Below are 26,168 nucleotides of genomic sequence, written 5' to 3' on the forward strand. Positions count from 1 at the left end.
TTTATAAAATCATGTGTTACTAAATACATAATACAAGTGTGGCTGTCTCCTGGTTTTAGTGAGCATATCGCTTTTAAAATTCACCTTTTAGCTAGGGCAGGGCTTCCTAAACCTATCCTGGGTACCCCATAGCCAGTTGAGTTTTCAGACTATCCATGATGAATTATACCTGAGATAATTTACATATACCGAGCCTCCATGATATGCATATTTATCTCAGGTATATTAACTGGCTAATATTTATGACCTTTTTCCTTTTTAATCTATTTTTATCCCACCTATGCTAGATACGTTAACGACATCTTCCAGCAATAAATTCCGCAGCTTATTGCACACCAGTTCAAAAAAACAAAAGAAAAACTTTCTCTCCTTTATATATCTTGGTTAAATGGGACCTGAGAAATGCAAGAACCACAGAAATGCAAGAAATCGAGCATGTGTGCAAGACTTCTTGTCTCTTCCAGAAAGCTTGGAGGTGCATGCAGTCACCTGACCCATATGTGATTGGTGAATCGCTGTCTTTTGAGAATTGTAGTCCTATTTAAGCAACTCTGCATTCTCTGTGCATTATTATATGGAAAACAAAATGTGTATAGAATCGCTTGGCGCATTTGATGGAAACATGCAAGAGGGCATTCTTAATTGCTGGTCCAATATTTTGGAAAGCACTATCTGATCAACTGAGAACTACTACATATCCTTGTACTTTAAAAAATCAGTAGAAAACTAGTTATATCAGCCTTTGGGGAAAAAAAAAAGGTGACTTAAGTGGAAATTGAGAACATGTCTGAAAACAGCAGGCTGTTTGTGAAGCGAGGTTCTGGATTGTTAATTTGTGGCGGGCTCATGTTTCTTTTTATTATGTGTTTGATATGCTATCTATATATACATTTTGTGAATGTTCTGTTGTGACCCACCTTGATTTTTGAGACAGGAAGGATAGAAATGTTTTAAAATAAATACATGAATAAAATGATTTTTTGACTTTAGTGCTATAAAATCTTTTCTGCAAGTGTTGATATGGTAAAATACTTTAACAGTATAAAGGCATTTAATCAGTTTGCAATTTTTCATTTTTTTCAAATTAATTACATTTTATTTTTACCTTAAATTATATCAGTGTAATTTAAAATGTTCTCGCTTTTTGTATTGAGTTAACTTGAAAAAGTTGAGGTTGCACATATTCACTTTGTATTCACTTTTCAGAATATTTCCAAGATGTATGAATGATTTTCCAGTTGCATAGGGATGCCTAAAAATGTTGCCTGACCTGGCATAGCACTTTGAGTTCTGAAATGTAAAGATTTGCATTCTGAAAAACTTATACAGTTAGTTGAGAACATTAGAAACTAGAACTAAGCAATTAATTATTTGGAAAATAAGGCATTTATTTAACTTTTTCTTTCTGTTTCTAGCACACTTTTTCAGACAACTGACCTTGTAGCTTTAATTCTACTGGAGAATTTCCTGGTGACAGTTGTTTTCCCTCCCTACTTCCAATACTGTCCATGACTTTCACTTCCAGTTGTATTGTAAACTCTCCAATAAGACCTGGGAAGTAGGAGTGTGCATTCGTTTTCAACGTATTGGTAATCCGCAACGTATAGGGCCATATTCGTTGTATTCATGGGGAAGCAAAACGTATCGTGATTCCCCACGAATACAACGAATCTTTGCCGAATTATTCAGCCGTCTAAAGGAGCAAATTTAAACAAACCCCCCACCCGCCTGATACCCCCAAGACTTACCAAAACTCCCTGGTGGTCCAGCGGGGAGTCCGGGAGCCATCTCCTGCACTCACGCCCTCAGCTGCCGGGATTCAAAAAATGGTGCCGATAGCCTTTGACCTTACTATGTCACAGGGGCTACTGGTGCCATTGGTCAGCCCCTGTCACATGGTAGGAGCACAAGATGGTGCCAGCCATCCATTGGCAAGTCTTGGGGGACCCTCCTGACCCCCACAAGACTTGCCAAAAGTCCCTGGTGGTCCAGTGGGGAGTCCGGGAGCGACCTCCTGCACTCGGGCCGTCGGCTGCCAGTATTCAAAATGGCGCCGATAGCCCTTACCCTCACTATGTCACAGGGGCTACCGGTGCCATTGGTCGGCCCCTGTGACATAGTGAGGGCAAAGGCTATCGGCACCATTTTGAATACTGGCAGCCGACGGCCCGACTGCAGGAATTCACTCCTGGACCCCCCGCTGGACCACCAGGGAGTTTTGGAAAGTCTTGGGGGGGTTGTAGTTAATTCAATTTTAGCCGGGAAATGAATAAGAATGAACGCATTAACATATCAGGGACCCCCCTTGCCAAATGCAACGTATCTGCCCCCTGACGAATACGAATTCCGAATGCAACGTATGGCATCCCTCTGCACATCTCTACTGGGAAGTTCAAACTTATTCAATGGTTGAAATCATATAACTCTGTTTATTTCATTCCATATTATATGAAAACATTTAGGAACAGATTCAGTCTTGTTGTGGCATATGTATTTTGCGTGAATAGGAGATAATGCTGAAAAAAACTGAATTTTCTGATATAACTGGACAGTTGTACCTTTTCTTCCTTGTACCTTTCCTACTTTTTAATTCTTATCCTTACTCAATATATTATATGAAATAAAGATGAAGTAATTATTGGGTGGGTGTTATGTTTTAAAATACTTGAATTAGTTCAGAAAATGTGATGTCTATGTGGATGTTTAAAGAAATCACATTTTTTTGGCTTGGCAGTTTGTTTCCGTTCCTTTGGACTTCAGCTCAGTTTGAATTGAAAATGAGCCTTCATTTGTAATTGAGTTTCTCCCTTATTTATAACCTCAATCTAGTCCCAACTTTTTGCAGTAACAAGAGCCATAGATTGCAGCTTTCGCCAGAATATACTACATATACATTCCTAGTCTGACCAGTAGATATCACTGTTGTGTAGTTGCTGAGAATCTCTCGACAGCATCTCCAGCTGGCCCAGGGGAGTGCGAACCAGTCCTGGGATTTGAAGCCAGGTCTTCTGCACAGCAGTATGCAGCTCTGCCATTAGGCCAGGCAATGACGACTAGTTAAATATCAATTCAAATTAAAACATTTTTTGTGAATTAGCATAATTTTCAAATAAATACTGGAATGAATAAACCAGCAACCTCTACAGAGACATGTTATAACGTACTGTAGTTGCTGTTAGTCCACTCGAATGCACAGAGGTAAAGGTTCAAAAAAATAAAAAAAAACAAAAATTAGGTACAGATACCTTAACTATTATTATAAATAGTTCATGGTTAAACAGGAGCTTCTTTTAAAGCCAGTTAATAATTTATTAGAATAAAGAAAATACATCTCTTTATTTTCCCATGTTGTATGTCTTTATATTCATTTGCCTACTTAAATCAGAAAAATCTGCTGATGGCGGTATATGCCTATGTATAATATTTAAAATGTTTCCTTTATAAAATGTTTGTTCATTTCTTATTCAATAAAATCAACAAAATAATGAGTAATACTTTACATTGTAGTGTGACCTTTTTCTTTTTAGTCCTCTAGGGTTCACATAACAAGAGCAGTCTTGGAACAGTTTTTGTCTTTTGCAAAGTATCTGGATGGGTTGTCTCATGGTGCCCCCTTGTTGAAACAACTTTGTGATCACATTCTTTTTAATCCTGCTATCTGGATACACACTCCTGCAAAGGTATAATCTATAGAGATTATCGTTTTATTTTTGTTTCAGTTGGATCCCTAAACCTTGACTGCTAGAAATCCAATTCAATTGTGTGAGAGGGTATGACAAAAAATGAATCACTTTGAGTCCTCTGATACTTTCTTTAAACACTGGCTGATTGCCACTGTTGGAGACAAATGCTTGTCTAAATGGAGCTTTGGGCTGATTATCTGTGGCACTTTGTTAAAATCAGCTGGGTCTGACTGGCAGGCTACATTGATAGAACTAATTAGCATCTGGGTCTGTCTAGTAGGCTGCAAATACAGTAATAAACAAAATTCCAATGGTGGTGGCAGTGTGCCATCCAAAAAGGCCATTAGGACTTTGAAGACTGGGAATTTGTGTATCAGCAGCGTTGGTCTTGGGTGATTTTGGATTATTATGGGAGCCTGTGGTTGAACATGGGAGGGGAGTGTTTGGTGAAATCTGAAAAGATGATCTTGTATGCTTAACTATCCAGGAGGATGGAGTGCCATGAAGAAGATGATAAAAACTCTTGGATATGGAGTGATAAACCTGTAGGTGGTCATGTTATATGAATAGTAGCTGGAATATATCCTTGGCAGTATAGACAGGAAGTAGAGGGCAAATTAGATGGACTGTGTTACTGGAAGGTAATAATCAAACTGCCTGCTTTGGTACAAATCCTGAGGGTATTCTTTACCCTCAGGGTTTGTACCAAATGGTTTTGCACCAATCAAAACTAAACTATGCAATTAATTCTACTTTGAAAATTGCCACTCCCCAACAAAAAAAATTACCTTAGGGGGTTCATGCCTGCTTTGTTTGCGGGTCATTTTTCCATTGGAAGCCACATGCATGTTTTTGATTATACAAAAATAAGCATATTGTTTCTCACAGGACAAGCAGGATGGTTGTCCTCACAAATGGATGACATCGAGGATGGAGCCCACCACGGAAAACTTCTGTCAAAGTTTAAACAGAACTTTGACTGGCCCCTACTGGGCATGCCCAGCAAGGCACTGACCCTGCAGCCAGCAGGGGTCTCCCTTCAGTCTTCTTTTTTCCGCACCAGCAGTTGCCACGCGGTGAAAGGAGCTCTCTAACCACGTTCCTGACAGGAATTTGGAAATTAATTTCCTAAGAAAATTTGCCCCTCAGGGGTCTCCCTTCGACAAATTTTTTAGTCATCTTACGGAACCCGGTAAGTTTTTTGCCTTCTTCCATCGACTGCCGTCGATTTTGGCCCTCGAGGCCTGTGGGCACTTACCGATCCCCAGCCTAAATTTTGGCTTTCAGCCATGGCAACGGGGGTTCCGTCGTTGTCCGGATTGTACCCGGACTATGTCCATCACAGACCCCCACAGGGTTTGTGTAATGTGTTTGGGTAGTGGGCATGATGTCCTGACTTGCACCAAATGTGCCTTAATGACACCCAAGGGTCGCAAAGCCAGGATGGAGAAGATGGGGCTCCTCTTCCATGCACCAACCCCAACGCCATCGATAGCATCGACGTCATCGGAACCGGCACCGTCGAAGTTGTACCATCATCGTCAACCCTCCGGTGACCGTCCGCCATCGATCGCTTCTCGGCCGTCGACTCCCGTCCCTTCCCCGGATGGGCGAGGGGATCGGAAAGAAAAGCACCGCCATCGACGGCATAAGTCTCGGCCTGTCGAGGATCCACAGCCATCGACCTCTGCTCAAGCCGAGCCACCGACAAAGAAGCCGCGAACAGACCGGATGCCCTCCACGTCTCGTTCGCCGGCATCGAGGAAACCCTCACCCTCTCGGGGTGTGGGGGCTGTGATCCCACCGGTACGGTGGTCCCCTCCGGCCCTGCCTCAGCCTCCCTCTCCCGTCGAGCCGGGTATGGTTACCCCTGGTCTCCGGCAGAACTGGACCGGCTGGTCCAGGAGGCCATCGAGAAAGCGATGAAGAAATTACAACCTCCATCGGCACCGTCTCTGGCACCGGTTCCAGTGCCGCCCCCGGCACCGACACCGGCACCGGCTTCGCCACCAAGGAGGGAACCGACCACCGAGCCGTTGATACAAGCGCTAGCACCGCTACTGAGCCGCATGGAGGCACTCATGACGGCCCTTCCATCGGTGATTCCAGTGCCATCGACAACACCACCGTCTCCGACTGGTTTCTCATCGGCAGGAGAAACACCGTTTCGAATTCCCCCTTCCGGGGTAGTTCCATCGGTACCTTCTGGTATATCTCCACCGATTTATCCTTCGGCTCCATCGATTCCGCGCCAGGCACAGATTCCATCGGCAGCACCGAAGCCATCGATGCCATTTCTGGTTCCACCTACTGCACCGATTCCACCTCGGTTTCCATCGATGCCTTCAGAGCCTCAGCCAGGTCCATCAGGGCTACAAGCCACACATGATCCCTACGATACCTGGAGTGATGATGATGATACCTCTTCTGACACAGATCTGCCTTCGCCACCATCTCCTACAGAGAGTAGAAAAAGATCTCCTCCTGAGGATCTATCTTTCATTAATTTTGTGAAAGAAATGTCAGAAGTTGTACCTTTTCAACTACAATCTGAAGCTGATGATAGACACCAGATGATGGAACTACTTCAATTTCTGGATGCTCCAAAAATCATCGCTTCCATCCCTATACACCAGGTGTTTTTGGATCTGCTCAAGAAAAACTGGGAATCTCCTTCATCGGTGTCACCAGTTAACAAGAAAGCTGACTCCACATACCTTGTCCAGTCAGCACCAGGTTTCCAAAAGCCTCAACTGGATCATCGCTCTGTTGTGGTTGAGTCCGCGCAGAAGAAGGCCAAGCGTCTTAAGCCGCACTCTTCTACCCCACCTACCAGGGACAACAAGTTCCTGGATAGTGTAGGACGGAAAGTGTATCATGGAGCTACGTTGATTTCACGCATAGCTTCATATCAACTTTACATGACTCAATACAACAGAGCCATCTTTAAGCAGATGCAAGACTATGCTGACACGTTGCCGGACCAATACCAACCACAGCTTCAAGCCCTTCTTCACAAGGGATTTGAGGCAGGGAAGCACGAGATTAGGACTGCCTATGACATATTCGATGCTTCCACGAAGGTTTCAGCCACAGCCATCTCAGCCAGACGTTGGCTTGGTTTAAAGTCATCCAACCTTCGCCCAGAAGTCCAAGATCGTCTTGCTGATTTGCCCTGCTTAGGCGACAATTTGTTTGGAGAGCAAATTCAACAGATTGTGGCGGAGTTAAAAGACCACCATGAGACGTTGAAACAACTCTCATCTGTCCCACCTGAGGTGACCTCCAAGCAACCGCAAAAGAAGGACTCTAAGAAGTCATTCTTTCGACCACGTCGCTACTACCCTCCGTCAACTAGGGCTCGTCCTGCACGGTCCTCTAACAGGCCTCAGCCTCGTCAGCCGAGAAAGCAAAGACCTACTGTAGCCCCACCTCCTGGGGCTACGGCGGGCCTTTGACTTCCCTGTATTGAGCACATGCCATCTCCCTCTTCCACACATCCCTGTGGGGGGTCGACTGTTCCACTTCTTACACCGTTGGAAACAGATCACCTCAGATCAGTGGGTGCTAGCAATTATCGCACAGGGTTACCACCTCAACTTCATAACACTTCCGCCAGACTCCCCGCCCCTTCAGGCATGGAGTCTAACCAGCCATTTCACTCAATTACATCAAGAAGTATCCCTTCTTCTACAATCAAATGCTATAGAACCCGTCCCTCCTTGTCAACAAGGGAAAGGATTCTATTCCAGATACTTCCTAATACCAAAGAAATCAGGGGGGCTACGTCCAATTCTGGACCTTCGGGCCCTCAACAAGTATCTGCAAAAAGAAAAGTTCAAGATGGTAACCCTGGGCGCCTTGCTCCCTCTGTTGCAAAAGGGGGATTGGCTGTGCTCTCTCGACCTCAAGGACGCTTATACCCACATTGCGATCACACAATCCCATCACAAATATCTGCGGTTTCTTGTAGGCCACGACCATTATCAATACCGTGTCCTACCTTTCGGTCTGGCTTCTGCCCCACGAGTCTTTACCAAATGTCTCGTAGTGGTAGCAGCATTCCTAAGGAAGGAAGGTGTCCACGTCTACCCCTACCTGGACGATTGGCTAATCAGGGCCTCCTCCCAACACATAGCTCAATCCTCCCTAAAATTGACAATTCAAACACTCCTTTCCTTAGGGTTTCTTGTCAATTACGAGAAATCTTGCTTAGTCCCGTCTCAAACCTTATCCTTCATTGGAGCAGACTTGGACACCTTGCAGGCAAAGGCTTACCTTCCTCTTCAGAGGGTCCACACCCTAATATCCCTGGCTCGCCAACTCCAGTCTCAAAACACTGCCACGGCTCGCCAGTTCCTCATTCTCCTAGGACACATGGCATCCTCGGTTCAAGTCACTCCCATGACCCGACTAGCCATGAGAGTAACACAATGGACTCTACGACACCAATGGATTCAAGCTTTTCAGCCTCTGTCCTCCATAGTCACAGTCACACAGGCCCTGCGCCTATCCTTAACCTGGTGGACAACTCAGGTCAACCTCCTTCAGGGCTTACCTTTTCTTCCACCGGATCCGCAAGTAATCCTAACCACCGACGCTTCTCACATCGGTTGGGGAGCCCATGTGGACGAATTACAAACCCAAGGGTTATGGTCCAAAGAGGAAGCCGAACACCAGATAAATTTCCTGGAACTTCGCGCAATCCGCTATGCACTCCGAACTTTCAAAGATCATCTATTCCATCAGATAATCTTAATCCAGACGGACAACCAAGTGGCCATGTGGTACATAAACAAGCAGGGAGGCACAGGCTCCTTCCTTCTGTGTCAGGAAGTTGCGCAGATCTGGGCGGAAGCCCTCTCCCACTCTATGTACCTCAGGGCCACTTACCTGCCGGGAGTAGACAATGTATTGGCAGACCAGCTGAGCCGTGTCTTCAAGCCACACGAGTGGTCACTCGATCCTCTGGTAGTGACCCTCTCTGTTTCACAAGTGGGGTTTCCCCGCATAGACCTCTTTGCGTCCCCTCAGAACCACAAAGTGGACGATTACTGCTCTCTCATTCGGAGCCAACACTTTCAGCCGAGAGATGCCTTCTCCCTCAAGTGGACGACAGGTCTGCTTTATGCATTCCCTCCACTTCCTCTTCTGTCAAGGACTCTCGTGAAGCTACGCCAAGACGGAGGAACCATGATCCTGATAGCACCCCACTGGCCACGCCAAGTGTGGTTTCCCATACTCCAGGATCTCTCCATCCGCAGGCACATCCCTCTGGGAACGGATCCGCATCTGCTCACTCAAAACGACGGATGCCTCCTCCATCCCAACCTCCAGGCCTTGTCCCTGACGGCATGGATGTTGAAAGGTTAGTCCTTCAGCCTTTTAACCTTTCGGATTCGGTTTCTCGTGTCCTGATAGCTTCACGAAAGCCCTCTACCAGAAGATCCTATTCATATAAATGGAAAAGGTACACATCATGGTGCACTTCTCAGTCCCTTGATCCCCTTTCCTGTCCAATCTCTAAGTTCTTGGACTATTTATGGCACCTATCAGAATCCGGTCTAAAGACCTCTTCCATTAGGATGCATGTCAGTGCGGTAGCCGCCTTCCATAAAGGTGTACAGGGTGTCCCTATTTCAGTACAACCCCTGGTAACACGTTTTCTTAAAGGCTTGCTCCATCTGAAGCCACCCTTACGTCCTCCGGCCCCATCTTGGGACCTTAACCTGGTTCTTGGTCGTCTAATGAAACCTCCTTTCGAACCTCTGCACTCCTGTGAATTAAAGTATCTCACATGGAACGTGTTATTCCTTTGGCTATCACTTCAGCTCGCAGGGTTAGTGAATTGCAGGCCCTAGTTACCTATCCGCCTTACACTAAGCTCCTGCAGGACCGGGCGGTACTCCGCACTCACCCTAAATTTTTACCTAAGGTAGTTTCTGAGTTTCATATTAATCAATCCATCATACTACCTATCTTTTTTCCCAGGCCCCACTCCAACTCCGGGGAACAGACTCTGCATACCCTAGACTGCAAACGAGCTCTAGCTTTTTATCTAGACCGTACAGTTGCTCACAGGAAGAGCACTCAATTATTTATCTCTTTCCATCCTAACAAGTTAGGACATCCTGTGGGTAAGCAGGCTCTTTCCTCCTGGTTGGCGGACTGCATTTCTTTTTGCTATCAGCAAGCTGGCATTCCTTTTCAAGACCGTGTGAAAGCACACTCTGTGAGGGCCATGGCAACGTCAGTGGCACACCTTCGATCGGTGCCGCTTCCTGACATCTGCAAAGCTGCAACCTGGAGTTCTCTCCATACCTTTGCAGCCCACTATTGTTTGGACAAAGCTGGAAGACAGGACTCCATCTTCGGCCAATCTGTCTTGCGTAACCTTTTTCCAACGTGATGTACCAACACCCTTCCACCTTCCCGGTAGAGTGCGGATGCCCTTTACCAAATACCACCCCAGTTGTTGTTCCTGTTGCACGTCATTGGGTGCATTTGGTGCAAGTCAGGACATCCTCAGCTCGGTACTCACCCATTTGTGAGGACAACCATCCTGCTTGTCCTGTGAGAAAGCAAATGTTGCTTACCTGATGTAACAGGTGTTCTCACAGGACAGCAGGATGTTAGTCCTCGCGAAACCCGCCCGCCACCCCGCGGTGTTGGGTTTGTTTTGTTTTTACTTTTTAGGCACTGCCTGTAGCTTTGAAAATCAGACTGAAGGGAGACCCCTGCTGGCTGCAGGGTCAGTGCCTTGCTGGGCATGCCCAGTAGGGGCCAGTCAAAGTTCTGTTTAAACTTTGACAGAAGTTTTCCGTGGTGGGCTCCATCCTCGATGTCACCCATTTGTGAGGACTAACATCCTGCTGTCCTGTGAGAACACCTGTTACATCAGGTAAGCAACATTTGCTATATCCTGCCCTAACCATGCCTCAGAACAATGCGGGCAAATTATGTATAACACAGATAATTTTGCCCGGTATTGAAGGTTGGTAGTTTTCAAAATCCCCATTTCCATGAATATAATTGCCCTATACATTTTTATATATAATAACTGTAATTTTTCTTTGGCATGTGAAAACTGTGTACACATTTATTAAATGTATATCTTTGTGATGTTGTTGTACAGGTCCAGCTTTCACTATATACCTATTTGTCAGCTGAATTTATTGGCACTGCTACTATCTACACCACGATACGCAGAGTTGGAACAGTATTACAGCTAATGCATACCCTGAAATACTATTACTGGGTGATAAATCCTGCTGATAGCAGTGGAATTACTCCTAAAGGCCTTGGTAAGTTATTTGTATAGAGGTCAATATTCATGGGCTTTAGCTGACTAATTTTGGGAGCTGGGCTAGGAAGTTGTCCCTTTTGAAAATGTACTGAGGCTGAGTTCATACATTCAGACTCCTAATTTTTTAAGCTCCTTAATTTACTGCACTAAAAAGTGGGTGGCTATGGGGACAGAGCTGGGGCAGTGAAAATTAGGTGCCTAGCATTGATTTTTAGCACTAGATACCTACCTTAGGCTCCTAAGTCTAATAAAATGAATAGTAACCCTAAATTTAGGTGAATTTTTGGCTGAAATTAAGTGCTTAAATAGGAGCCAAAATTTAGGAACTAAGATTTGAGTATCAGCTACTAAGTAACTAGTGTCTTGTATAAGGGATGGCTACTGTGTGGTGGGTGGGTTTTTGTGTTTTTTATAAAATTCTGTTGTGATATCTGTTTTGGTTATTATAAAGTGAATCTTCGTGGACAATCAGAACTATATTAGAGAGACAAGTGGGTGGTGATATCTGATGACGCTGATTCAGAACATGCTTTCTCAAAGTTCAAAGACCTAGAAGTCTTGGTGTGCAGTGGCAGTCAAAAAAAGCAAACAGAGTGTTATGCATTATAAGGAAAGGAATGTTAACTAAAATGAAAGATATCATAATGGGAAGCCTTACTGGGAGAGAGCTGTGCAATTCTGCAGGTTTGCTGAGCCGAGGAACTGTGTGCTAGAGGCCCCAGAATATCGACCTCTTGGGTCACTCCCTGTGATGTCATCAACATCAGCCCATAACTATTTAAATTAGGATGCAGCGGTGAATGGGTGGAAGCCTTACCAGGAGAGAGCCGTACAATTCTGCAGGTTTGCTGGACCAAGGGACTGTGTACTGGAGGCCCCAGAATATTGACCTCTTGGGTCGCTCCCCTTGACGTCATCAACATCAGCCCATAATTATTTAAAGAGGAGGCAGTGGCGCGCAGCCGCCGACACGCTGCCAAAGCCATGCACCAAAGGGGCGTGCCCCTTGGTAAGAATTTGAACGGTTCCTGCTTCTCTCCTTTGGATGGGAAGAAAAGGGAAAGTCAGAATCATCACATCCATCCCTGCAGTGGATGGGGTGAAGGGACCGATGGACAATCATTTGACCTGAAGGGTAAGTCAATCACTGAGAGAGTCTATACCCAATATTTCTTTTTCATCTGGGGCTTCAGTTAGTCCTGCCCAAAGTCAGTCTTCTCCTACACACTCTGGACTCACTGGGAATGGTTCACCAGCTAATAGCCCTGGTCCACTGGAGGCAATTCCTACAGCGATTGCTATAGATACAGTGGGCATCTGGCCTTCACAGACTGTGATTAATACCCCAGTTATCATATGTGGCTCTTAGTCTTCTGCTACCTCTATGTCGCCAGAGGTGGGCATTGAAATTAATGAGCCAAAATGTCACCTTAGCCAATGTATGGAGAGACATTACCAAGATGGAGAAATCATTGTCTGTCAATATCCCAATTTGGTAATTTTTCTGTGAAGACCAGGAAAACTCTTGAAGACCATGAAAGTTGTTTAATGCAATTAGAATCTTCAGTGTTTGCTTTAAATTCTCAAGTTATAACTGTCCAGTTATTTATTTATTTATTTATTTATTTAGGACTCTTATATACCGATATTCTTGTAACAAGTTACAAATCAATTCGGTTTACATTAAACCATAGCAATTTGCGCAAACAAGGCATTACATTAAACAAGGAAGCCTAAAAACTTGGATCAGTAACACTGTTAACAGGGTGAAAAATAAATGGGGAGAAACAACTTTCGCTGGCTAGCCGGCTCTTAACTAAAGGTAACTGGCCCGGAGTCTGAGGGTGGGGCACCGTGCTACATGAATACTATGACATTTGTTGGAAAAAAGGCTGATTTAAACATCAAAGTCAGCGGTGTTGTTTAATTCTGGTGAGAAGACTCCCAGATTCAATGGTGAAAGGAGGCTCTACTGTTCTACTGAGTCAGGGAATGCTTGGATGAACAACCAGGTTTTGAGTTTTTTTTTTGAATGAGATTGTGCATCATTCGAGCCAGAGTTCTGGTGGGAGCGAGTTCCAAAGAGATGGGCCAGTGGTGGAAAGCACTCTTTCTTACTGCTGTTTTGATTGAGGGTACTTGTTAGGGTGTCTCTGTATGCTGATCTCACCAGTCTGGAGGGTATTCGTGGATGGAGAGGGAACTTGAGTTCCAGTGGAGCGGAGTTGTGAATGGCTTTGTGCATGATCGTTATGGTTTTGTATAAGATTCTAAATTTGATTGGTAGCCAATGCAGTTTCTGCAGGATTGGAGTAATGTGTTCTCGTCTGTTCGTCTTGGTCAGAATTCTGGCTGAGGCGTTTTGTAGCATCTGTAATGGTTTGATGGAGTTGGAAGGAAGGCCGAGGTGGAGCGAGTTACAGTAATCAATTTTTGAAAAAATGATTGCCTGGAGAACTGTCCTGTAGTCCTGATGATGGAGGAGGTGTCTCAACCTTTTTAAGACTTGAAGCTTAAAGAAACCATCCTTTGTGGTGGTGTTGATGAAACTTTTGAGGTTCAGTTGATTATCCAATATGACACCTAGGTTTCTAACTTGAGGGGAGAAAACAGGTTGATAAGCGGGGGTGTGTGTTGGTCTGTGAGTAGTTTCCATCTTGGGTGAGTAGGAGTAGTTCTGTCTTGTCTGTGTTCAGGATCAGGTTGAGGCTTGACAGAAGGTTCTTTATGGATTGAAGGCAGGTGTTCCAGAAATCTTAAGGTTTTGTCAAATGATTCTGTAATCGGTATAAGAATTTGGATGTCATCTGCGTATAAATAATGAATTAGGTTTAGTTTGGAGAGGAGCTGGCAAAGCGGGAGCAGGTAGATGTTAAATAGAGTTGGAGATAGTGAGGATCCTTGTGGGACTCCCAAAGTAGATCTGACGGGGTGTGACTCTTTATTGTTGATTTTGACCTTATAGAAACGGTTTAGAAGGAACGACCTGAACCAGCTGAGGGCGGTACCTTTGATGCCGATCTCTGCTAGTCGATCTATGAGTATGGCGTGATTCACAGTATCAAAAGCCGCTGATAGGTCTAGGAGAATTAGTAGACAAGGCAGTTTTTTGTCGTAATTCAGGAGAATGGAGTCTGTTAAGGAGATTAGGAGGGATTCTGTGTTATGGGATTTGCGGAAACCATACTGTGATGGAGATAAAATTTTGTTTTGGTCCAGGAATTCTGAGGGGTAGATTTTCAAACTATGCGAATAGGCCTACTTTTGCTGGCGCATCAGGCGCAAGCAAAAGTACGCTGGATTTTAGTAGATACGCGCGGAGCCGCGCGTATCCACTAAAATCCTGGATTGGCGCGCGCAAGGCTATCAATTCTGTATAGCCGGCGCGCGCCGAGCCGCGCAGCCTACCCCCGTTCCCTCCAAGGCCGCTCCAAAATCGGAGCGGTCTCGGAGGGAACTTCCTTTTGCCCTCCCCTCACCTTCCCCTCCCTTCCCCTACCTAATCCACCCACCCGGCCCTGTCTAAGCCCCCCCCTTACCTTTGTCGGGGGATTTACGCCTCCCTCCGGGAGGCGTAAATCACCGCGCGTCAGCGGGCCTCCTGTGCGCCGGGACGCGACCTGGGGGTGGGTCTGGAGGGCGCGGCCACGCCCCCGGGCCGCCCCGGGCCGTGACCTGGGGGTGGGTCCGGAGGGCGCGGCCACGCCCCCGGGCCGCCCCGGGCCGTAACCACGCCTCCGGGTCCGCCCCCGAAACGCTCCCGGCACGCCCCCTAAACGCTGCACAGTTTGGGCCCGCCCCCGACACACCCCCCTCGGAGAACCCCGGGACTTACGCGAGTCCCGGGGTCTGCGCGCGCCGGTAAGCTTATGTAAAATAGGCTCACCGGCGCGCAGGGCCCTGCTCGCCTAAATCCGCCCGGATTTGGGCGGATTTAGGCGAGCAGGGCTCTTAAAATCCGCCCCTGAGACTTGTTTATTTACTATTTTTTACAAGATTTTTGAGATGAACGGGAGGTTTGCTATCGGGCGGAAATTGGCTGGGTTGTCTCGGGATAGGTTTGTTTTTTTCAGCAAGGGTTTTAGGATAGCAAGCTTCAGGGGGTCTGGAACTTGACCTTGTGATAGGGAGCAGTTGATGATCTCTGCAATGGGTTTTGAGATGACATTCGGGATAGAGACGAGAAGCTTGGCGGGGATCGCGTCCCGGGGTGTGTTGCTGGTTTGAGCTTCTTTAGAACGTTTTCTATCTCTATGGCTGAGGTAGGCTCGAAAGTTTCCATGTTTGAAGTTAGGTTAGCCCCTGTGGTGATGAGGGGTAGCTGAAGATGGACTCTCTTATCCTTGAGCGGTGCAATGAGGTTGGTGATTTTTCCTTGAAGAATGTGGCTAGTTCGGCGGCTTTGCTTGCTGCTTGATCATCAGGAATGGAAGAGGGGGAAGGCTTGGTGAAGGATGAAACAAGTGAGAAAAGGGCGCTCGGGTCAAATATGAAGTGGTGTATTTTCTGGGAGAAAAATTCTTTCTTTGTGCGAAGGATGGAGATCCTGTAGTGGTGCATAAGATTTTTGAAGGCTGTCAGATTACTTGCTGATAGGTTTTTCCGCCATATGTGTTCTCTACGTCTTAGTTCTCGCTTGATGCTTTTTAGTTGCGGAGTATACCAGGGTTTTCTGTTGTCTTTGTTAGTTTGAAGGACTTTGGTGGTTAGAGGGCAGGTTAGATCTGCTATTTTTTTGATGCTTTTGGCCCAGGACGATGCAGTCGAGTCTGTGTCAGACAGGTCCAGGTGTTCTAACTCTGACTCCAGGCGTGTGCTGATGATGTCCGGGTTGCACAGTTTCCTGAATTGGATCGTGGTTTTATGCTTCGATGTGTGGATGGGTAGGTGGTTTTTCAGCGTGGTGGAGATCAGCTTATGGTCCTACCAGGGTATTGTGGAGCAGGTTGTGTGTGAGGAAGGGGAGAGGCTCTCGTTTATGAAAATTAGGTCCAATGTGTGTCCTGCTTTGTGTGTAGGTTCATTAATGATTTGTTTGAACCCCATACAGTTGAGAAACGCTTCACAGCTGGAGGAGTGGGGCGTCACATCCACATGTAGGTTAAAATCCCCCAAAGTATGGCAGGTGAGTCTGTGTTGATGTGTTTGGCTATATGTTCTATTAACGGGGATGAGTCCAATTCTAGGTGCCCTGGGGGGGGGGGGGCGTAAGTGAGGCCAATTTGAAGATTGAGTGGATTTGAAGACCGCAAATTCTAAGGAGGGAGATGCATATGTGAACTGAAGCGACAACCCTAATTTTTTGTTCGCGGCCAGCAATAGACCACCTCCTCTCTTTCCCTGTCTGGGGATAGAGAAGATATCATAAGTATGTAGCGGGAGTTGGTTGATTAGTACTGTGTCTTCTGGCTTTAACCATGTTTCGGTGATGGCACATAAATCCAGTTGTGAGTCCGTAAGGAAGTCATAGAGAAGGTGAGTTTTTTTTTTTAGAGGAATTGAGCATTAAGCAGAGATAAGGAGAATAAGGTGAGACCCAGCAGTTGGTTCAGGGGTGAGATCATGATTGGAATGAGTCTTTTTTGGTGGTTTGGGGTAAGGTAGGCTTGTTAATAGAGTTCCTCCTGCTATAGTGGATGATCGGGATGGTAAATGTGCACATACTTGGGGTCTATGGGTGAGGAGAAGGGGGGAAAGTCTAATAGTGTTGAAAGTGGAGGCTGGGCGCTGTGGGGTCGGGTCTCGCGTGTCTTATGGGACCCGGAGTGAAAAAGGGCGTTTAGGAGGCGCAAATAAGACAATTTAAAATTCTGGCAGCTGCCCTCGGTGCTGCACGAAGGGGCGCACAAAGGGGCTGGCCCCTTTGTCGCACTCCTTCGGCGCGACAGAACTTCCTTTATTAAAGACGCTTTGTTTATACATAAAATCTTGAAGGGCTGGAAAATGCCTTGAGGGGGAAAAAAGTGTGTTTTTTTGAACTTTCCAATATCTAGATTGCTTTCAGCTAGTGAGCTATTTAAAAGATATGTGTGGGAAATTTTGAGTATTCCTAATAAAGATTTATTAATTTCTAAAATGTTTTATATTCTTCAATTTAAGAAAGGAAATGAAGGCTTTGATGAAGCTATGGATGTTTTGCCTGCAGATAGCCCTAACAACATATTTTTTAGAGGCATCCATAGATGATATACAAACTAGGGCCACTTTGATATTTTCCTTTACTGTGGAGCAAGATAAAAATGTAGTACTTCAAAAATATTTTAAAAATAAAGATTTTCTTTTTTGTGGCCCTACAGTTAAAGTTTTCCCTGATGTCTCTAGGAATACCCAACTCAGGAGAAAGCAGTTTTTGCAGTTGAGACAAAGGATGGTGGCCCTTGGCGCCACCGTTTTTCTCAAATTTCCCTGTAAATGTCTGGTACCATTTCAGAAAAATAAGTTTATATTTTCTGACCCTGCTCATCTGGAAGTTTTTCTTATGGATAAAAGTAGTTGATTGGGAAATTGTTAATAGCCTGGAATAGGAGATTTGATACTGGTACAAATTATTTTTTCTCTCATAATATAGTGTAGGAATACACTGAATTTTCCTTCTTTACGAGTTCTCATCTTATTCCTTATTTGCTTCTCATCTTTAAATGTGGACTGGAATTATTGGAATACAATGTAATAGTATTAGATATTTTGCTTGTAAAATAGCCTATTTATGCTTTTCTTGGTACTCCAATTTGTTTGCTTTTCTTTTATTTCATTGTTTATGAAACTTAAGAATTCAATAAAATATAAATTAAAAAAAAAGATATCGTAATACCTCTGTGTTGAGCCATGGTGTGATCACAGCTTGAATATTGTATGCAGTTCTGGTCACTCCATCTCAAATAAGATATAGCAGAACTTGAAAAAGTGCAGAGAAAAGTGGCCAAAATGATAAAGGGGATGGATTGGTTCTCTTATGAGGAAAGACTAAACAAGTTTGATTCTTCAACCTGAGAGGAAATGTGATAGAGGTCTATAAAATCATGAGTGGTGTTACGAGCGCGCGCGGGCACGGTCGTCTCGGGCGGGTGGTGAGCCCTTGGGCCACGGCAGGACCCCAGGAGGAGCCCAAGGCCACACCGTGGGAGGTGAGCTGAGCAGGCATGGTGAGCCAGGCAGGCAGGAACAGAAGCAGGAAGTCCGGCCCTCAGCCGGACCTGCATGCCCATGGTAGCCAACACGGGGAAGTTGACTAGTGAACGGTCCTCCGACTGTTCCCGGCCCTTTCGGACCCGCCGCAGGGAACGGCAATGGGCAGCAGGCCGGACAGAGGCGAGGGCAGTCAGAGTCCTTAAACAGACGACATCAGACAGGGCAGAAGCAGGCTGAAGCAGACGGAGACATCAGGACAAGGGCTGAAGCGAGACACTAGAAGGATCCAGGCGAGTAGGAACTCCGATGCTGGGATACTCACATCCGAAGCCCCCTCGGCTGGCAGAGGAAGACATCAGGGTACGGGCTGAAGCAGACACTGTAGACAAGGCTAGACGGGAACATTGCACTGTCCATCAGGGCGCCCTACTCAGCCCACCCGTGGGACTGAGTCGCGGACCACCCTGTCCCAGACGCGCCCTACACAGCCTAGGAAGGCTGGTCGCGGACCACGCTGAGAAGGAGGGCGCGGGGAAGACCCAGGCGAACAGGACTCCAATGCTGGGAAACTCACATCCGAAGCCCTTACGGCTGGCAGGCACAGGAACAAACATCTAGGCAGGGTCAGAGACAGACATCAAGGCAGAGACACTGGACATCAGGAACATCAAGCAGAGACAGGACAAGGCGCCATCAAACATGGAGGACCTGGATCGGCTAGGTTACAGGCGACTGTAATGCTCAGATCCAAGGCCAAGACACAGTGAACAGAAAGTCCTTAAATACCGGAGGTAGAAGGCAACTCCCTGGGAGGAGCTTGCCAGGACCGCCCACCGCTGGTCCTATAACTAGGGTAGAGAGCTGCGGGCCAGCCCCTAGGGAAGGGCGTCGCCCAACAGGAAGTCCAAACACTGAGGCTGCAAGCCACCGGCATGCCTCAGGAGCAGCTAGGCCTCTCAGGCTCTGGAGCAAGTCCTGGATGATGCGCAGGCGAGGCCCTGGCTTCAGAGCGGCCTCTGGAGGAAGGTAAGAGACCTCCTGCAGCGCAGCAGCAGGGGGGATCGCAACAAGTGGTGTGGAACGGGTAAATAGGGAGTGGAAATTTCTCAGAGGACAAGCAGGAATGGCAGTCCTTACACATCATCTGTTGGAGCCCGGCAAGGAAAAATTATGTCAAATTTTTAGAATTTAGACTGAGCTTCTCTGAGTATGTCCGAGCATACATAATATCTTGTGTCCATGCGGGATCCCTTCAGTTTTACTTTTTCCATGGAGTCTGGTGTTCATGGTTTTTATGAGTCTCACGGGTTTTTTTTCAACTTTTTTCTGTTTCGGAGAAGTTGCACAAATGGGATTCGTACTTCATCTATGCAGAGTCCTTTGGTTCCCCTGGTAATCATCCCAAGGTAGGTTTTTTTGGTCATTTACCTTAAGTTTTCTTTCTTTCGTAGTCGAAAACCCCAGGGTGACACTGTGCCCAGTGCCTGCCAGCCATTGACGGCCATCGATTTTGATCTTGCGTCCCTTTTGTTTCATGATGCTATGTCATTGGGGTTCCTGTGGTACCCTCAATGCATGAGGACCATGTCTTTCATGTATCCCCATGATGGATGTGTCCTTGAGGGCATCTCATGATTATCCGGGCTTGCCACAAATATCCCAGATGACCCCAAAAGGATGCCATGCCTAACTGGAGAAGATGGAGCAACTCTTCAAGCACCAGAAGACTGATCCATTACCATCGGCATCGGAAGCATCGGCATTGAAGGATCTCTGAGCCACACCGATGGCCATCGACATCAGCGGGACCATCAGCTTCGTCTGTCTGTGGCAGTCAGGGACTCTGGAGACAGACGATTGCCTGGCTCTTCCTGGTTGAAGATTGGATTGGGTTCCTCATCTTCAGCCTCTGCATCGGGGAAGGACTAAGCCAAGCATCGAAGGAAGCCAAAGAAGCATCGGCATTGGTCCCCATCGATGCATGGTGCAAGGCACGGGAATGCTCTGTCTTTTGTCGAGAAGCCCTGGAAGCGACCCTGTGGTGAGGATGTCTCATTCCCCATGGTTCCCAGGGATTTGCCATGGCCTCCAATAGTCCAGATGTCTGCTATCGATCCTCCTCTTGGTTCCAAAGAGGATCTAGTCATGCCTCCTTGCTCCCAGTCAGTTTTGGCATTGATTGGTCTTCAAGGAGGAGCTGGAAAAAAGTCAACAACTATCTCAAATCTAATCTCAGCCCATCACCTCAATTGGAATTCATAGGAGCTGTGGTAGACACGGCTCAGACCAAGTCTTTTCTGCTGTAGCAAAGGGCTATCACCCTGATGGCCATTGTGGCAGAGATCCAAGCGAGCCAGCAGACATCAGCTTGGCACATATTGAGGCTGTTGGGGGCACATATTGAGGCTGTTTGGCTACATGGCCGCGACCATGCATGTTTCTCCCATGGCAAGCCTGCTCATGAGAAGAGCCCAGTGGACCCAGTGGTTTCAGGCCACTCAGGATCTTTGGGATTTCATCCAAGTCACTCTGTCACTCTTTGTCCTGATGAGAAATTTCAAATTTGATAAGGGGGAGGGGGGTTTCTTTCCAAATTTCTCTGGTATAAATTGTTCTGACAACGGATGTGACCACCCTGAGATGGAGAGTGCATGTAGGATGGGCTGAGCATCCAGGGCCTTTTGACTGCCTAGGAACGTCTGCTTCAAATCAATTTCCTGGAGCTCCGGGTGATATGGTTCACCAACAAAATTGTGTTGATCCAGATGGACAATCAAGTGGTGATGTACTACATCAAAAAGGGAGGAACCAGCTTTTACCTTCTGTGTCACAAAGTGGTCTAGATTTAGTTGTGCGCCCTATCTCAAAGGATGAGACTCGGGGCCATGTAGCTGGCCAGTCTGAAGAATGGGGTAATGGGACTGATTGTGTCATTTCTTCATACCCCACAAATGGGGGGTATGAAGAAATAGATCCACCTTTGGGGATCCCCAAAGGTGGATCTATTTTTGGCCCCTTGGACCAGGAAGGTCCCTCTTTTCTGTTCCACATACAGGACACACGACAAGCTATCCTCAGATGCTTTTGACCTCCACTGGGGCCATGGTCTTCTATATGCATATTATCATGTATTTGATGAAAAAAACTGCTCAGGGTTGCTCAGGGGAGTGTCCCGGGGGTCAGGGCAAAAATTGCATCAAAGTGAACAGTGACCCCACATTCATGGTGCTTTCCCTCCTCCAGAAAAGTTAGATGGGAGGCTGGGTTTAAAGGGAGCGAATGATGAACAGTCAGGTTATCTTGGCCAGTCAGGAGTAATTCATAATGGGGAATAAACAGCCTGAAAGGGTGAACCAGAACAAATGGTTGGGAGTACTCAATGAGGTTGGCTGCAGCCGCAACAGTCCTCAAGCAAGCAGGGCAGGCTCATGCCATAGGATTGAGATGATGAGAGAAATAGGCCACAGGTCACTGTTGGCCTCCATGGCTCTGAGTAAGAACCCCAGATGCAATACTGTCCTGCTCATGACAGTACAGGGAAAAAGGAAGTGAGTAGTTTGGAAGGGTCAGGACTTGGGGTGAAGATCAGGCCATCTTAAGGGACACACAGGAATATTCATTTGCCAGGAACCACTGGAAAAAGCCTGTCTCAGCCGCCACCTTTAAAAGATCATAAAGGAGAGCCATAAGAACTAATAAATCCAAAATCCATAAATTACAAAAATGAACTATACCCAGAAAAGCCTGCAGCTGTTTAGGGGTTGTGGGGTGTGGGCATTGGAGAATGGCCTGAATTCTGTCAACAGTTAGCGCTCAAGACCTCTGGGAAATCTGAAATCCAAGATATATCACAAGTGGGAGACACTACTGTATTTTAGATTTTGACATCTTAAGACTTGCCAGAGCCAACTGTATAAGAAGTAACATATAATCCTCAACAGAGGCTGCATAAGAATTGGAGCAAAGTAAGAGGTCATCAACATAATCAAATAGTACAGAATCAAGAGGTAGAGTGAAGGTGGCCAAGACTGTATGTAAGGCTTGAGAGAATATAGATGGGGAATGAACCAATTCTTGGGGCAGGCGTGTTCATGTGTACTTTTGTGGCCTTCAAAGGAGAATGTGAAGAGGAACTGAGATTGGACATAAACTGGAATGGAAAAGAAGTCCGAGCATAAATCACTGACAGAGAGAATGTACAGGCCTCAGGTGGTTTCTAGCTCAGAAGAGTTGGGGACCACTGGAGAACTTGGGAACACAACAGAGTTACTGGCACGAAGATTTTGAACAAATCGGTTGTGATTGGTTCCAAAATGGGAGAATTGCACCAGATTGGAGCATTTAGGACCTTTTGGGCAAGATCATCTTGGATAACAGGGCATATGCCTTCCACAGCAGTGGATTTCAAAGGAAATTGTAGTCTGGGTTTGTAATTATTCTATTGGACTGGATCAACATGAGTAATCCTGGGGGAACGTGCAAATGACCTACATCATTTCTATCTTGGGCCCCTCAATGGTTCATGAACAAGGGACAAATCTAATCCAGGAAGTTCTGACGGTAGCTCAGTTATAGGAAAAAGGCAAGTAGGCTGAGGAGGATCCAAGCAGACCTGTGCAGCCAAGGCATTTCCTCAAGGAGTTGTAAGAAAACCCCATCCGGAGTACAGAAGGGCTGGAAAGGGGACCATATCCAGTAGGGGTGTGCATTCGTTTTCGCCGTATTGGCGATCCGCAATGTATATTACACTTTTCGTTATATACGTGGGGAGGCAAATCGCATCGCGACTCTCCACGTATATAACTTATCTGTCTAATTCTGTGCGCCCCGTGGTGCGCGCTTTTCTTTGCCCCCATTAGCTACCTATGATTTCACAAATGGCAGCGCCCATACCCTACATTCCGGTATCCATGCCGACCTGTCTGGCCCTTTCCTGTGAGTCACTGTGATGACAGGTCGGCATGGATACCAGAATGCAGCGTGTCAGCACTGACATTTTGTGAAATGAACTGAATGCAGCCAATCACGCTGTCATTCAGTGCTCTCTGTGGATTTTACTGATGAGCCAGCACTATATATACATCAGCACGAGGAGAACCACACACTTACTTTACAGCGGTGGTGTGGAGAGGTGGGGTTTGTGTAAGGAGGCTGCTGCACTGAGAGATAGGCTAGTAGTAGTTAGTAAAGACTAAAGAGAGAGAAAAATCTATTTATTCTAGCCAGCTAGAAATCTATTATGATATGTTATTAATTATGTTTAACTTTTTATTTTATTTTAATTTTTAAGATGTTATTTTATTAGTTATGCACATAGTTCAGTTCTTAATTAGAGTTTTAATTATATTTAGTTTTAAGTTAGATTTTAGGATTGTTTTCTGTGCTTTTATGAATTATTGTGTGCTGTGTTGAATTTATTGTAAAGAAACATTGTAAACCGGTGTGAAGGTTCATACCAACATCGGTCTAGAAAAAACAGGAAATAAATAAATATTTTGCTTCAGTGCCAGCTAGTCCTGTTTGTTTGTTTCAAGCAGTTTATTTAGGTGATCTGACTGAAACACTGTGCAAGGGAGAGAAGCTGCTAGCAATCACCATTAGGGTGTTGTGGCTGGCTGGGAGAGATATATTTTCATCCATTTTCCTGGTGTGCCAAAAATTCCTGCTTTTTTAAACTGAGATTTTTAAATTCAAGTCACAGTCTCTCTCTGCACTGGGTTTCAGTGGGCAGTGGGTAGTTTAATAGACTGAACTTTATTATTGGGATGGTCTGTGCAGTGAAATTCCCAGTCTGCCTCTCTTGTGCTTACAAGCAAGCTACGTGTGTGTGCAACACCACACGCCTTAGATTAGTGCACAGCAAGGCACCGTGATAGTGGGCAGTGGGTAATTTAACAGACTGAACCTTATTATTGGGATGGTCTGTGCAGTGAAATCCCCAGTCTGCCTCTTTTGTGCTTACAAGCAAGCAGCATCTGTGTGCACACCTCACATCTTACATTAGTGCACAGCAAGGCACCGTGATAGTGGGCAGTGGGTAGGCACTACTCAGTGACATTAAATCCATAATGTCAGGGAAAGCTAGATGTAGTCGAGTGATTGGAACTGGCAGAGGAGGCACTTCAAAAGATACTAGTGCAACTCCCCCATTAAAGTTAAAAAGGCACCTGTCGCAATCTAAACTCTTTGTAGGGGCCGGTAATTCCATCCCAAAAAAAAAGAAATCTGACCATGATGCATCGCCATCACCACCACATGTTTCTTGCTGTGTAGTTTTGGAGGTGAGGGAAGGGGACGCAGTCATGCCAGACAAAACGTCGACACCCAAAAGCAGCAGGGGGACAGAAGTCTCGACTAACACTTAGCGTTGACAAGGTAGTGCAGTCACTGTTTGCTTCTGATTCAGATGAGGAATCATCTTGTGTAGGATTCTCATCAGAAACAGAAGAAGTAATAGTTGACTAATCTTTGGGAGGATCAGTTAGTCCTGTCTTAGCCTCCACTTCAGTGCAGCAGGGGAGAGATGAAACTGATGAGGAGGAGGAAGAGCAGTCAGCACAGGCACAGAAGGTGACTGAGGCCCCAGTGGCAGCTTCCACCCTCAAGGCTTTAGAGAGGGGAGGATCATGAAAGACATCTGCGATCTGGAGCCACTTTAAAGTGATGGAAGACCCACGTTTTGCTCGGTGTAATTACTGTAGCAGAGGCAAGCAAATGGGACATCTATCTAATTTTGGCATGAACCATCATATGAAGAGGCAACACCCAAAGAGATTACTGCCATCTGGGGATGGTGGCAGTACCAGTCAAGGGACCCCTTCCAAGCACTGTGCAGTGTTTCAAAAGCAGCAGAGTCAGCCCACACCCTCATCCCCTTCTAGCAGTCAGGTGGCAGGCCAGGAACCCCCTGACATGTGGCAGAAGCGACAACCCACCATGGAGGAAATGGGGTGGAGTGCGGTAACGCTATCCCGGGGTAGGAGGCAGGCAGCCTCAAAAGTTGTAACCAGGACCATTGGGGAAATGATTGCCCTTGATGACCAGACCTTGCAGTTAGTGGAGAATGTGGGTTTCAAGTGTTTTCTGAAGGTCGTACTTCCAAATTACAAAGTCCCCTCCAAAACCACATTTAGTAGATAGGTCATCCCCAGCCTGTACAAGCAGTGTCACAGTCGCATGCAAGCGCTGCTAGCTAAGGCAGAGGGGAGAGTGCATTTCACCTGCGATATCTGGACCGCCATGAATGCTGCATACTCTTACCTCTCCCTGATAGCACACTGGTGGGACCTGGCTGAGGCAGGGGCAGCCAGCAGCTCTATTACTGAACAAGTATCAAGGTAGAGGTGGGCTTTACTGCACACCCACCTGACGGACCAGGCCCATACTGCAGTCAATATTCTAGCATGCATCAAACAAATGCTGGAGGGCTGGCAACTACACCAGCGAGACAGGGAAAACTCAAGCAGGGTTCTTTGTCACAGACAATGGTGCAAACATGGTTAAGGCAATAAACGACGGGTGCTTTAAGAACATCCAATGTTTTGCACACACTCTGCACCTGGTAGTGAAGTCAGCTCTGGGGTTGGATTCCAATGACAAAGAGAATCAATCCCTGCATAGATTAATACAGAAGTGTAGGAACATAGCAGCGCACTTCCACAGAAGTGTCAAGGCGGGGCAGGTTCTCCGACAAAAGCAGGCTGATTTGGAGATGCCTCACAAGTGTCTCATTCAAGACATTGCCACCCGATGGAATTCCACCTTTATGATGCTGGAGATGTTAGTGGAGCTGCAGACACCCCTTCATGAACTTTCTGGTACAATGGACATAGGTGTGCAGAATCCCCTAGGGCATCATGATTGGTTAGTCATGAATCAGCTGGTAAAAATACTGCAGCCCTTCAAGGATGTCACGGAGGAGCTGAGTTCCAGAAGTGCCACCTTGGCTGACATCATCCCTATAGTTAATTTCCTGGATGAACATTTGGAGGCCTTTAAACAGGAAGAGGGAATGACTGCTGAGGTGCTGGATTGTCTGGACATTTTGCAGC

At 46.2% G+C, this 26,168-nt stretch overlaps 1 protein-coding gene across 3 annotated transcripts in view; it reads left to right on the plus strand.

Moving 5' to 3' along the window:
• Window positions 1-26,168, plus strand: part of NBEA (neurobeachin) — a 2,460,099-nt gene that overhangs the window by 318,574 nt on the left and 2,115,357 nt on the right. For all 3 annotated transcript variants that reach the window (XM_029602688.1, XM_029602690.1, XM_029602689.1), the window contains exons 12-13: window positions 3,528-3,680; window positions 10,819-10,987. In XM_029602688.1, the coding sequence (XP_029458548.1) occupies window positions 3,528-3,680; window positions 10,819-10,987 (322 nt within the window). The remainder of the gene's footprint in view (window positions 1-3,527; window positions 3,681-10,818; window positions 10,988-26,168) is intronic.

Source organism: Rhinatrema bivittatum, chromosome 5, assembly GCF_901001135.1.
Source record: "Rhinatrema bivittatum chromosome 5, aRhiBiv1.1, whole genome shotgun sequence".
NCBI lineage: Eukaryota > Metazoa > Chordata > Amphibia > Gymnophiona > Rhinatrematidae > Rhinatrema > Rhinatrema bivittatum.